At 42.5% G+C, this 14,684-nt stretch overlaps 1 protein-coding gene across 5 annotated transcripts in view; it reads right to left on the reverse strand.

The window, feature by feature from the left end:
• CXXC1 (CXXC finger protein 1) overlaps nucleotides 1–13,845 on the reverse strand; it is a 29,477-nt gene extending 15,632 nt beyond the window's left edge. The window contains exons 1-7 of one of the 5 annotated variants that reach the window (XM_080987551.1): nucleotides 13,704–13,845; nucleotides 13,435–13,550; nucleotides 12,997–13,097; nucleotides 7,442–7,584; nucleotides 5,030–5,188; nucleotides 4,838–4,864; nucleotides 3,738–3,887 (exon numbers count right to left, since the gene is read on the reverse strand). In XM_080987551.1, the coding sequence (XP_080843677.1) occupies nucleotides 3,738–3,887; nucleotides 4,838–4,864; nucleotides 5,030–5,188; nucleotides 7,442–7,584; nucleotides 12,997–13,097; nucleotides 13,435–13,550; nucleotides 13,704–13,769 (762 nt within the window). In that variant the 5' untranslated portion in view covers nucleotides 13,770–13,845. Of the gene's footprint in view, nucleotides 1–3,737; nucleotides 3,888–4,837; nucleotides 4,865–5,029; nucleotides 5,192–7,441; nucleotides 7,585–12,996; nucleotides 13,098–13,434; nucleotides 13,551–13,703 lie in introns of all 5 variants that reach the window. The other 4 variants (XM_080987550.1, XM_080987552.1, XM_080987553.1 and 1 more) reach the window with 4 other exon arrangements.
• Between the last annotated feature and the right edge of the window lie 839 nt (nucleotides 13,846–14,684).

Consider the following 14,684-nt stretch of genomic DNA (forward strand, 5'->3'; position numbering starts at 1 on the left):
ACGGTTATACTGCCACCTATGGATATCTGCCACGAAGAAGTGTTTCTTTGCCAACCTCAACCTCTAGGTATCAGAATGACTGGGATCCAGTCCCAAGTAAACAGAAGAAATAGTAGCCATCTTCAAGTATCTAAATAACTTTCACAGGGAAGATGGAGCAAGTTTGCACTGGAGGAGGGGACCTGAATCAATGGATTCTAGTTACGATGCAGGAGATTCTGACTCAACACCAGGTAGAACTTTCTGATGGTAAGATCTGTTAAGATAGTGGAGCAGACTCCCTCAGAAGGTGGTGGGCTCTCCTTCATTGGAGGTTTGTAAGCAGAGGTTGGAGAGCCATTCATCATGGATGTTTTAGCTGAGATTTGTGCATTGCACAGGGTTGGACTAGATCAGGCATAGGTAAACTCAGCCCTCCAGATGTATTGGGACTACAATTCCCATCATCCCTGACCACTGGTCCTGTTAGCTAGGGATCATGTGAGTTGCAGTCCCAAAACATCTGGAGGGCCGAGTTTGCCCATGCCTGGACTAGATGACTCTCAGGGACCCTTCTATGATTCTATGGCAGATCTTCTGGTCAGCAAGAATTGGGTCTTCAATGCCCTATAATACCACAGGTGTCTATCCCATGGTGAATGTACTTTCCACCTTAATTGCCATTTAGTTCCACCATCCTAATCTTTGCTTCATTTTTTTTAAAAGATCTTGGGATTATTTAAGGTAAAGGTAAAGGTAAAAGTAAAGGTACCCCTGCCCGTACGGGCCAGTCTTGACAGACTCTAGGGTTGTGCGCTCATCTCACTCTGGAGGCCGGGAGCCAGCGCTGTCCGCAGACACTTCTGGGTCACGTGGCCAGCGTGACAAGCTGCATCTGGCGAGCCAGCGCAGCACACAGAACACCGTTTACCTTCCCGCTGGTAAGCGATCCCTATTTATCTACTTGCACCCGGGGGTGCTTTCGAACTGCTAGGTTGGCAGGCGCTGGGACCGAACGGCGGGAGCGCACCCCGCCGTGGGGATTCGAACCACCGACCATGCGATCGGCAAGTCCTAGGCGCTGAGGTTTAACCCACAGCGCCACCCGCGTCCCTTAAGGTAAGTTATAGCAATTAAATGCAGGCTAAAAAGCAACTGCTGCCTGCCTAGAAAGCAGCTAAGCAGCAGCAACAGCTTTGAATGTTCACAAAGGGTTACCGTATTTTTCACCCCATAGGACGCTCCGGCCCATAGGACGCACCTTGTTTTTTGGGGGGGAAATAAAGAAAAAATATTATTCCCCCCCCAGCCGCGGCTTCAGCGCGCCCCGCGCTCCGGGCAGCAGGCTGCTATCCGCAGCCTAGGGAGCCCTGCGGGAACTCCTGCAGGCTCCCCAGGCTTGCTGATAGCTTCCTGAAGCCTGGAGAGCGAGTGGGATCATAGAATCATAGAGTTGGAATAGACCACAAGGGCCATCGAGTCCAACCCCCTGCCAAGCAGGAAACACGACCCCTCTCGCTCTCCAAGCTTCAGCGAAAGCCTGCATTCGCCCCATAGGACGCACACAGATTTCCCCTTCATTTTTGGAGGGGAAAAATTGTGTCCTATAGGGCAAAAAATACAGTATATTCAGTGAGAAGCACACAGAGTTCTGCTTGTGTAACAGCTTTCCCCTTCCCTCCTCTCCCCACGCATTCCCAAAATCTACTTGCAAAGGTCTCCCAGCCTCCTGGAGATTTCCGGGGGGGGGGGGGGGGGCAGCAAGGAAAATTCCATACCACATGTGGAAGTTTGTTGCACAAACAGAGCTACCATGGTGGATACAACCCAAACATCCCAACTGCTGGGGGTGGGGGTTGTCAGCAGTAGAACATTAATCAACAGTACAGCTTCTGTGAGAGAAATTGTTGGGAGACTTAGAAGCTGTCAGCTCCTGGAAACACAGGCGGGGCTGAATGACTTAGAGCGAAGGAATCAGCATCTTGCCCAAAAGCCATGTAAGAGGGCTCAGGGCATTGGGTCTGCAAAGCCTTCCTTTAAGACTAAAAGGGGTTTCTCCATTTGCTGGTTGAAATTTACATCTGGTGTGTGAGCTAATTTCTGGCTTTAAGAAGAGTTGATCGTTTGAGGGCTGAAGATAAAACAAGTATGCTCTAATTGTTAGAACCAATAGTTTTAAAAAATCAAGGGAGTTCTGAGTGCTAGGATCCCTATTTTCTTTATGTTTAGTACTCTGTTATCCTTACGAAAGTATTGCTTTGAAATGGAATTTTGCTACTTCATATTTCATCTATGGGAAAGGATTGTGTTTTGATAAGAAATAACGCTGTGAAGATCTTAAGTTGGATAAGGAAGATTGAAGATCTTAAGGTGGAGACTGAATTGTTACTAGGATCAAGAACATTCAGTATGACAAATACATCACTGGACGTTCCATTGACTGTTGACAACCTTCAGCAAATGTTTGAAGAGCAAATAAAAATGATTAGAGCTAAGACTGATGAAATAGTGAATGAAAGTGGTCCATAGAAGGATGAAATGGAAAGTGGAATCCAAGAGGATACAGAGACTTCAGAATAGAATATGGATAAAGGATTGCCAGAACAGGAGGGTGAAATGGTAGAGTTGGAGGCAACAGACGGTGAAATGGAAGTCTTACACACAGGTGCTTGGAGGAATGAAATAGCCAAATGGGAGAGTTGCAATGTTGGAGGAATGGAATGAAGCCATGGGTGGAGAGATGAAGTGACACCCTGAGCTGACAGAAGTAAGAGTTGAGAGAGAAAATACTCTGTGTACAACTTGATGTGAATTCAGAGGAAAAAGCTATCAGGCCTCCAGTGCTTTTCCTAGAAAAAGAATGGAAGAAACATAGCTGGAAGAGATCGTTTTTGAAAAAAAATCAAGATGGATATCCACAGCAAATTGATGACATTCATTAATAATAATTAGTGATCCCCTTTTGGACTTTTTGTGTAAAAATGAAAATGAATTAATCTATTTGGGTCAAAAGACTGGAAAATGTTGCCTAACAGAATGCAGATCAGTTGGGTGTCATTTTAGAGTGAATATTTTGAATAATTTCTTTTATTCAAATGGTGGGAAATCAGAAAGTTTTTTTCCTTCTTGTTGTTGTTTTTCCTTTTTTTCTTTGCTTTTCCTTTGGTGTTTTCTGTTCTCTTTCTCTCAGTTTTTTTATTTATTTTTTTTAATCTAAAAATATTTCTTTATGAAAGAAAATAATTAAAATTTGGCTTTTTTAAAAAGGAATGGAAGTTCCACAGGCAGACCTATATGTTGTTAAGTAAGAGGTTCGGGGAAGCAAAGAAGCAAAGGGGCTGGGAATCAAGAGCAAGAAGAGGGCCTGTGTAAGCAGTCAGCTAAATAGTAAACACTCAAGAGGAAAAGGGCTAGAGAGTTTAGAGACCTGAGGGAAAGATGGCTTAAAATGAGGAAACAAGGTGAGCCACAGAAGCAGCAACAAAAAGCAGACCTGAGGATAGATTTCATATACTGTGCTCTAGGAATAGTTGAAAGTGGATAAGCAGGGAACCATTTAGCCATGTTTTTTGGCTATATTTCTCCAGCGTACTTGATTTGAGTAATTTCAGAACACAGAATAAGAGATGATGCGGGGCAAGAAAGAGGCAACCCAGAACACATCCTGTCCTAGGACACAGCTTTTTGACATCAGTATGCATGAGCCCTGCCAACTCGACCAAGGAATCCCAAGGGAACAGGTCCAGCACAGGTCTCACCAGGTTCTGGTCATCGAAGGCCCCTGAACAAAGCTCCTGATACAAATCGGGATCTATGTGCAGATCGTCATCCGACAGGGGTTCAGGTGTGGCAGCCGATTCTAGCTGTTCCTTTAGCATCTGCAGATCATCCTCCCGCCCCCGTAACATCTATTGAGCATTAGGGTAAGTGGGGGTGGGAGAGGGAGGGGAAAGCAGTGAGAGAAAAAGGAGAAAAGAAGAAAGAGAGGAAAGCATTAAAGAAGCCATCTATCTGGCTTCAAAAGCATAATGCATTGAAACAGCACAGACGTGAGCACACCCCTCCCTTCCTGAGCACAGCTTTGGTGAACAGAAAACAGAACTCACTGAAGATCAAAGCAGCAAAGCGTGAGAAGCAGAAATATAGAGAAAAAGAGAGAGAGAGAATCCCAACACCCGCTTATTTCCCAAAATCAGTAAGAGAGGAGAAGAAGCTCAGTCATTTCAAAAAAAAGCAGGGCTGAAGTGTCCAACAAAAAAACCTGCAATTGAGAATGCATCCAAACTGGACTGGACTCTGAGATTGCAATCCTACATTCACTTTCCTTGCAGTTAAGCCCAACTGAACTCAGCAGGACCTTACTTCCAAGTAAACATGTACAGGAATGCACTGCCAACTACACCCCACTAACTATTAGGCTGCATCCGAACATAGAGCAGAACAAGGTGGAAATGATGTGGCATAATGGACCATCTCACTTCAAGACAGGTGAGGGTTATCTTTTAATATATATTTATGGCTATCCTTTTTGAATACACCCTGCAAGGGGGATAAAATCAACATGGAGTAAGCCAGATCATACATTTTCTCCCTGCTATGCTACATTCCTTCCAGAAGGGAGATTTTTTTGTTCTACATGTACTCCATCTGCAATCTGAAGCAGCACAGTCCACTCAACCACTCCCAGATTTTTTTCCACCTTATTTTGCTGTGTGCATAGACCAGGTCTCATTCTGCTTCCCCTATCTAGGGGGGGAAAACCAGGAGTCCCAACTGAACACTCAACTATTTTAGGTCCCGTTTTTAATGAAAAAGAAAAAAAAAAAGAAAAAAAACTGGAGGGAAAAAGGAAACTTACCGAAGCTGGAAAATATTTATAGGACTCCTAGGAAGAAAAGAACGGGAAACAAAAATCACGTGTGAGCTACACACAAATCAACAGCTTGAATTTGAGGTGGCTGCTCCTCTGGGGTGGAGCAGCCAAGAAAGTGACCCACAGAGAAAAACATGCAATGATCTCTGGGCAGAAAGCGCCCACCGGAATACTCACCCGAGCCCGAACCTGGCACTGCCTCAGCCGGCACTTCTGGCGGATTTTGTTGGGGCCCCCAAATTTCTTCATGTCACGGCAGAAATCACACTGTCCACAGTCCTCTGTGCGCCTGCAGGCCTCGCATTCACCGCACATGCGTGCTGAGCGCTTGATCTGCTGCTGATTTTTAAAAATGAAAGGAAGTGGGGAGAGATGAGTATGTAGAGGCTATCTAGAGGGATCGCTGGAGTTATTTGTTAAAATTTTGTAACCTGATCTTCCTCCAAAGTGTTTGATATGGCATACATATCAGAGAGCAAGACAAGAGAGCAAGATCCATATGGAGCATGTTAAAATATTCCAGCACAGCTGAGACAGCCCAAATTGTCACAAAGATCAAATGGTGAAAAGCACTCCTGGCCACAGGAACCTGAGGGATCCACAGCAATGTCCTTAACTTGGGCACGAGGTGGTAGTTACTACTTACTTACTCAGATCTATCAAACATGCCTCAGATTTATAGAGCCAGATACTGCCAGCCATGAAACCTGCAAATGAGCTTAAGTACTCCCTTTCCTTCCTCACATCATCCAGAAACCTCAATTATCAGCAACGTTATAAGAAAGCATCAAAGAATATAAGAAGATCCCTGCTGGGATCCCTGCTATTCCAGTGCAGCATTTCTATCTCCAGCAGCTAGCCAGATGCCACAGGAAGTTCACAAGCAGAGTAGGAGTGGAATGGCCTTCCACTATTGTTTATTCACAGCATGCATTCATCAGGAAGTATATTGCCTTCTGTCCATGGAGATTCCATTCAGCTATTGTGGCTGATAGACACGTATACACAACAAATTGTATACTGATAAACATATATTATACTACAGCACAATCCCATACTCAGAAGAAAACCCCACTTAGTACAAAGGGGCCTATTTCCAGGTGAGTACAGGATTGCAACCTTAACCTGCCTGCTTTTAAAACAAGTGGCTCTCATCAATGTGCATATTTAACCTTCAGGGTTCATCACATAAGAATCCAAACAAGCTAACACCACGCATTATTATCTAGGCAGGAGGGGAAATAGGTTGAGGCAACAACTATACGTGACTTAAATCCTTGCTGGGGAACGTGTTGCTGGACTCCCATTCCCCCCAGTCAGCATGGCCAATGGTCAGCTATGATAGGAGTCAGAATTCAACATCTGGAGGGTCACAGGCTCCCCACCCCTGACCTAAACAGGATATCAGATGTGAAAATGTTTATGCAGAGCCAAATGATCATTTTAACTGCACCATATTTGTAGGCTTTCCAAGTGAACATCCAGGGCCTGTTACTAGAGAGCTGCAATGCCTACTTGCAACCGGGCTCTCTGTGCGAACATGCTTGCTCGCTTGCCCATAACACTGCTACCTGGCACCCCAGTCCTGTACAAAACATTTCAAGGTCCAAAGAAATACTGACAGGAGAGCAGCAGGATGGGAGGGGGGGGCATACATTTCCCCAGCATTTAATATGTGCTGTCTTAAAACGCTATTATAGTCCCATGCCACTGTTCACTAAATTTTTAGATTCTTGTGTTATAGTTTTATGGATTGATTGTATTAATGCTTTGAATTTTGTACACCACTCTAATATTTTCTCTCAGAAAAGCAGTATATAAATAATAATTATAATGAACAAAGAAACTCCAGACTGCCTTCTCCAAGCAGGTGAACTGCAGCAATCAGAGGAAATTCTAAAATTATATATGTAATTGTATATGTAAATGTTTTATGTATGTTTTTAAAATAATGCAAATTGCTTTGTGATGCCTCATGGGAAGCAGTTCATAAATGAACTATATAAATGAGTAATAAAATTATCCGTTAGTGCCGGTCAAGACCCCACAAATCCTGGGTTCTAGCCTCTATTGGAAGCAAGTGCTTTAGCTTGATAACCAGCTCTGAATAAAAGGATTCAGCCAGAGGAAAGCAGATTGGGGGGGAGATGTGTTGGAGATTAGGCATAAAGAGATGGTAACCAATCTCTTGGAATATTTGCCGCAAAATGAATGCTGCTTAGTTATTACAGCAAGTGTTCCACTTGGGCAGAGGTGAGTGAACGTCCCAAAGAAGTCTGAAGCAGCTATTACAGCAAATACACCAAAAATCTCTAAGGAATGGCTTGAAGTCCACACACCGTTTGCTACAGCCCCATGGTCTTCTATAATGATTTCACCTTCATGCTTCCAATCAAGAACAGACAAAGGAGGCAAAAAGCTGGACAGGAGCATTTACCTGTACTACATGAAACAGTCAAACAATGACTGTTGGGAGTAGGCAGTTGCCCCACAGTTCTGAACCCAAACACTCAACGTTCTGGAGTTGGAATGCCAGGCCCTGCACAGGTGTGACTGAACTCTGCTCCCTTTCACTGCTAAAACACTTACTTTTGAACTGCGACTCTGCTCTAATGCCAGTTCTTGGGCCTTCGCACGCAGCTCGTCCTTCTCGGCACGTTCCCGTTCACCCTCACGATCCTTCTCCTTGGACTTTTTGTGCCTGTACCGGATCTCAAGGGTTGGGTCTCTCTCTGTAGAGCAGAAAGGAAAATTAGCTAAGAGAACCCACATGGTTCAACTCTTGGACCAGAGAGTAGTGGGCAAATACAGGCAGATGTAGTCCTTTCTCTGAATCTAAGTTGGCCTAGACCAGCAAGTAGTTTGAAAAAAGTCTTGTGTATGATATACTGAACTACACGGAGGGAGATCAGGGTATAAAACTAACAAATTAACTCCAGTGGTTACTTCGGTTTCTGGCTACATCATGAGTCACTGGCAGTAGCTGCTTGCTGCCCTCCACAGGCAGCGAGGAGATTCAGACAGGGGAAACCCAGGATTTATGAGGCAAAAATCCTTGCAATGTTCCCCAGTTGGGTCTGGGGAGCTCACTGCATCCCACTGTGCCGCCAAGCCCGTGTCTGCCAACTTGAAAGGAAGAGCGGCATGGACGAGCCTCCATCTCCAGCATGATTTGTGGCTGGTTCCTCCATAATTTGGACAATTGGCATTAATTGAGAGGCACTCCTGAACCGACATATGCTAATGGCCAGCGATCAGTCAGCTGCCGAAAGGTCTGGACTTTGGCTCTTTGAAGGTATCTGAATGTTTTCTTTGAAGCTTGAGAACCCTTAACAGCCGGGAAAAGAAGGGGAGGACAAGGTGCTTTGTGCTTTCTTGTGGTTTTCAAATTGTCTTCTTTTTTCCTATCCTCCCCTGCATAATGAAAAGGACGTGTGTAGCCGCAGCTGTTATTTTGTTTGTTACTTCGGAAAAGAGGGGGGAGGCTTTTGATTTATGCTCAACAAAAAAATTTAACAAAGTTTTATAATGCCCTCCTCCCCAACCAAGGATGAATGGACTTTATTTAAAATTATTCCTGAACTGCTGTTGGAGGAATTAAGTGGGTGGGGGGAGAATGAACTGCTGCCAAACAGGTGTAGTAAAGAGACTGAATTTGAGAAAAGATCTTACTTTTAACTGTGTGCCGAGGAAGAACTCCAGAGCGGAATTTTAATGCCGGAGTCTGGATATTCATTCTATGAGTTTTTTATGTTTGCAGCTCGTACGCTAGTCCGTAAACAGTGGAAGGAATATAATGTGACCTACTGGGAAGAGAGGGAACCTTCTTCTCTGAGGCTAAAATGACATGGACAAGAATTGACCAAATTTGGGTAACCAGAGGACTGGCTCCGAAAACTAGTAAAGTGGAAATCTGCCCCAAAATCTGCTCCGACCATAATGCCGTGAAGATGGAAATGAAATTGACGCCAATTGGTTCCTTTAGATGGAGGATTAATGATACTTTGTTTAGGAATGAAGAATTCACTAAGAAGGCCGAAAAAACTTTGAGAGACTATTATGAGATAAATATGAACACTACTGTGGAAAAAAGAGTAATTTGGGATGCAAGCAAAGCGGTCATGAGAGGATTTTTGATACAACAGAATGCAATTAAGAAGAGAATTCAAAATGAAAAAAAAGACAAAATCCTGGAAAAAATAAAGGAAGGGGAGAAGAAATTGAGGGTGAAACCAAAGTCGCAGGAGATTTTGAAAGAGATAAAGTTATATCAAGTACAATATATGAAAATGATGAATCAGGAAATAGAACGGAAGATTAAACAGATGAGACAAAAGACATTTGAATCGGCAAATAAGTGTGGAAAACTGTTGGCTTGGCAAATGAAAAAAAGACAAAAACTTAATACTATTACGAATTTAGAAGTGGAAGGAAAGAATATACAGAATCCAGTGGAAATTAGAAAGTGCTTCCAGAGGTATTTCAAAAAACTATATACACAGGAGACGCAGAAAGAAATGGACATTGATAAATTTTTGAAAATGAATGGACTACAAAAAATTTCCCAGGAATATAAGTTAATGCTGAATTATAAAATAACGGAACAGGAAGTAGAAGGGGCCATTCAGAACATGCAATTGGGTAAATCCCCAGGACCGAATGGTTTGACTTCAAGATACTACAGATCTCTGAAAGAATGGTTAATACAACCTTTAAAGGAAGTCTGTAATGAAATACTGGAAGGGAAAAAGGCACCAGAGTCGTGGAAGGAAGCATATATTACACTTATACCGAAAATAGAGACTGAAAAGACACAGCTTAAGAACTACCGCCCCATATCACTGCTTAATGTGGATTATAAAATTTTTGCAGATATTTTGGCTATAGAAGATTAAAAAAGGTGTTAGCAGAAGAAATTCACAAAGATCAAGCGGGTTTTCTCCCGGGCAGACACTTGTCTGACAATACGAGGAATATAATTAATATCTTAGAAAAACTACACGTGAAGATCAATACTAAAGCAGTTTTGATATTTGTGGACGCGGAGAAAGCCTTTGACAACATTTCTTGGAGTTTTATGAAGAAGAATTTACAGGGGATGGGGGTTGGTCAAGGTTTTGGAAATGGTATAGGTGCAATTTATTCAGAACACAAGGCTAAATTAATTGTGAATAACATAGTGACAGAAGAATTTAAGATTGAGAAAGGAACACGACAAGGTTGCCCAATCTCTCCATTGCTTTTTATATCGGTCCTGGAGGTTTTGCTAAATATGATTAGAAGGGACCAATTGGTAAAAGGTATACAAGTGGGAGCCAAACAGTACAAATTGAAAGCATTTGCTGATGATTTGGTATTGACTCTACAGGAGCCAGAATCTAGCACTAAAAGGGTACTGGAACCGATTCAAGAATTTGGTCAGGTAGCAGGTTTTAAGTTGAACAAGACGAAAACTAAGGTTTTAGAGAAAAATCTAACTGAGATTGAGAGAGATAAGTTTCAGAAGGAGACAGGATTAACACTGGTTAAGAAAGCGAAATATCTAGGGGTTAACATGACTGCTAAGAACGTGAATTTATTTAAGGATAACTATGGAAAATGTTGGATTGAAGTGAAAAAGGATTTAGAAATATGGTCAAATTTGAAGTTATCGTTGTTAGGCCGAATTGCTGTGATAAAAATGAATGTATTGCCAAGAATGCTGTTTTTGTTTCAAACATTGCAAATTTTGGACAAAATGGACTGCTTCAAGAAGTGGCAGAGAGATATCTCTAGATTTGTCTGGCAGGGCAAGAAGCCTCGTATAAAATTTAAGATATTAACTGATGCTAAAGAAAGAGGTGGATTTGCCCTGCCAGACCTCAAACTTTATTATGAATCAGCTGCTTTTTTTTGGCTGAGAGAATGGATGCTTCTTGAAAACACTGATGTCTTGGATTTGGAAGGTTTTAACAATGTATTTGGTTGGCATGCTTATCTGTGGTATGATAAGGTTAAAGAACACAAAGCGTTTAAAAACCATATTGTCAGGAAAACACTGTTTAATGTCTGGATAAGATATAAAGACTTGTTAGAAAATAAAACCCCGAGATGGTTGTCACCAATGGAAGCAAAGGCTCAGAAAAAAACTCAATATGGAGGCCAAATGGCCGAAGTATTGGGAAATTCTGGAACAAGAGGGAGACAGATTAAAACTGCAGAGTTTTGAAAAATTAAAAAACAGAGTGCGAGACTGGCTCCACTATTATCAAATAATGGAGGCATATAATTTGGATAAAAAACTAGGCTTCCAGGTGGAAAAAATCAAAACTGGAAACAGAATTGCTAGACCCTAAAGTTAAGAATCTGTCAAGAATGTAAAACTTGCTGTTGAAATGGAATACTCAGGATGAAACGGTGAAATCTGCTATGATTAAATGGGCACAAGATGTTGGTCATAACATTATGATGGCTGACTGGGAACAGTTATGGACCACAGGTATGAAGTTTACGGCATGTAATGCCTTAAGAGAGAATTTAATGAAAATGATTTATAGGTGGTACATAACACCAGTCAAGCTTGCAAAAATCTACCATTTGCCTGATAATAAATGCTGGAAATGTAATGAGACTGAAGGTACATTCTTTCACCTTTGGTGGACATGCCCAAGGATTAAGAACTTCTGGGAGATGATTTATAATGAAATGAAAAAGGTATTTAAATATACCTTCCTCAAGAAACCAGAGGCCTTTCTCCTGGGCATGGTCGGCCAATTGGTGCCAAAGAAGGATAGAACTTTCTTTATGTATGCTACAACAGCAGCAAGAATACTCATTGCAAAGTACTGGAAGACACAAGATCTACCCACCCGGGAAGAATGGCAGATGAAGCTGATGGACTACATGGAGTTGGCGGAAATGACTGGCAGAATCCAAGACCAGGGAGAAGAGTCGGTGGAAGAAGATTGGAAAAAATTTAAAGTTTATTTACAGAAATATTGTAAAATTAATGAATGTTAGAAGGATGCTGGAATGAAGTTATATGGCCTTAGCAGAAATGTTATAAAGAATTAAGTAAAAATAGATTGTTAATGGGTCAAAGTGGAAATTTAAGGTTAGCTTGTGTTAAGATAAATTATAGGAAAAAAATTAAGAAAGATGGAAAGGATTTGCTGAAAAAGCTAATTGAACAAGAATACAAAAAAGGGAGGTGTGAGGAGGTCGATGATACATGTAAATGAAAGGTAGAGAGATAGAGATATTGGATGTGTTTTTTTAAAAATGTTTTTGCTTTTCTTGTTGTTTTATTGTAGTGTTCTTTTTCTTTATTTTTGATGTATTGTGAACTTTTTATTGTTTCTTTCTTCTTTTTTCTGTAACTATTAAACTTTTAATAAATATCTTTAATAAAAAAAAGGAATATAATGTGACCTAGCACCATCCAGATAAACACTGCAAAGAACTGAACAATGGAAGATAATAATTAACTCTCCCAGCACACCAGGTCTGGAACAACAATGTATATACACACGTGAAATGGACTGTTTATTTATAAGATTTAACGGAGGTGCTGTTTGTAAGGTGAAAAAAGCAGCCAGCTGGGAGAATGGTTTAACGGCAAGTGAAGGATATCAACTGGACTCTAAATAAGAGGAAATGGTGATGATCATATGTTCAGAACAGGAGCGGGAAACCTGATTTTAAGAAACTGTATTAAACTAATTTAATTTGGTTTGATTTGTAATAATTTGGAAAAATTAATAAAAACTTTTTTTGAAAAAAATCCTTCAGCTGTCAATTAATAAAAAAGGCACATGGCAAGCTACAGTTTATAGCCACGTTGCACTTATTTTACAATAACCTTAATAAGAAATTATCACTCTTAAAATGTTTTACAAGAAGAGCCAGGCTGCAAAAAGACAGTCTATTCAAGCTCAGATTGCTTCCAACAAAGTAAGCTTCTTTTTACTTACCTCCATTCCAGATTCTGCAGCATTTCCCCATCATATTTGCAAACATCAGTGACAATATTAAATGTATAGCTTTGTAAGCAAAATCAAGGCATTCCACGTTTCTAATACACTATCTGAAGGACCCAAACACAGGACTTTGCCAGTTATACAGGGACTAGCCCAGTCTCAATACTATCTTGTTTGTAAACTCACCTCGGCACTGCATGCAGTACCATTCCCGTATGGCCTTTGCCATCTTCTCAGTAATGTTAATGCAGTGGCCATGGAACCATTCGTTGCAGTGATCGCAGCCTCTGGGATGGGGAGGGGGGCAAAGAAAGGGAAAGGTGAGGATTCCCTAACTCAGCTTCTTGGCAGCCAGGTTTCAGAACAATACAACTTTCTGCATACCCTCCCAGTAAGCTCCTTTTTCGACACAACTGCAGGCTTCAGAAAGAATACCCTTCGCTCTGACCGCCCCACACTGCTCCTCAAGATCTACCACCTTCAAGCAGCTACAGCTGAACCGGACCCAGAGCAGTCCCCCCCCCCCGTCCAGCGTGCAGAGGCGAGGCACCGCGCAGCCCACGAGCAATCCACCCCTCAGCCAAGCCTGTCCCTTCCGCCCCTCGCAGCTCCTCGGGGACTCACATCATGAAACAGTTGATATCCGGTTTGCGGCAGATGCAGTAGACGGGGGCATTTTCTCCATTCTCCGATTTGGACTCCTCACCCAGAACAGCCAGGTCGGGATCAGAAAATTCATCCTGGGGGGCGAAGGACAGAAGGAAAGGTGAGCGGGGCTGCCTGGCGGAGAGCTCCCTCCTCCTCCGAAGCAGCCCAAGGCGAGACCCAGGAGGGCCGCCCGCCCGGTCCCCCCCCCCCCGCCCGGAGCCCCCTTCCCCGCCGCGCGCGCTCACCATGGTCTCCCTTCTTCTGGCCTGCGAAGAGGAAGCCCAATCGACTTCCCGCCCCCCGACCTCCATTTCCGTTTCCGCCTTCGCCCGAGCAAGGAGAGAAACAACATCCGGGTCTCCAGCGCCTCCCCCGCCCTTTACAAAGATGGCCGCCTCTTCCACGCCACACGAAGAAGGAAATCTTCGCCGGTGGTCCGTCTCTTACGAGGGCGCTGCCTTCTTCCTGCTTGCCAGTGACAAAAATGTCCGTTGTTCGCTTCAAGGGGTTTGCACAGTTCAGCTTTCGAACAGGAAGTGGCCATCTTTGATGGTGGCAGCACTCAGGCTAGATAAATAGAACGAATCGCGATCAGGCGAGGGAAGTTACTGGGTCTTATTTTGTGTTTTTTATCTTGTATTTCTATGTTGTGAATCGCCCTGAGATCTACAGACAAGGGGCCTATACAAATTTAGCAATAATAATAATAATAATAATAATGGTGAGTTCGGTTTTTAAAAAAGAAAAAAAACTGGTAAACTAGAGTGTAATTGTTAATGGATGTCACTGCATACTTCCAAGTGTAAAAATACCGAGTGGTTGTGATTTTAAAATACTTCTGCCCTTCTTAAATATTTGTCAGTCTCAAGATGAGATAATTATGGTTTTCTATTTCCATTGATGCTACCCAAAACCAATACGATAAGCTAGATTTTGAGCTGATCATATTTATGCAGGCCATTTTCACCTTTCCTTGTCACACTTAGTTCCTTTTTGATCTCTGAAACTAATAGGCAGGGATAATATTCTAGGAATCCTGCTCAGCATATCCATCCTTCAGCCAAAACTACAGCAGGGACAAAGGTGTTGCAGGGGAGGAGCACTGGGTGAGAGGAAGCTTTATATAAGAGTCAAAGGAAATTAGGTGTGGAATGGAATAAGAAAGGACTTGGAGGTGTGGGGAAGAATGAAACTGTCTTTCTGGGGCAGAATATCTACAATTAAGA

This window comes from Podarcis pityusensis (genome assembly GCF_964106645.2).
Source record: "Podarcis pityusensis genome assembly, chromosome: 17".
Lineage (NCBI taxonomy): Eukaryota > Metazoa > Chordata > Lepidosauria > Squamata > Lacertidae > Podarcis > Podarcis pityusensis.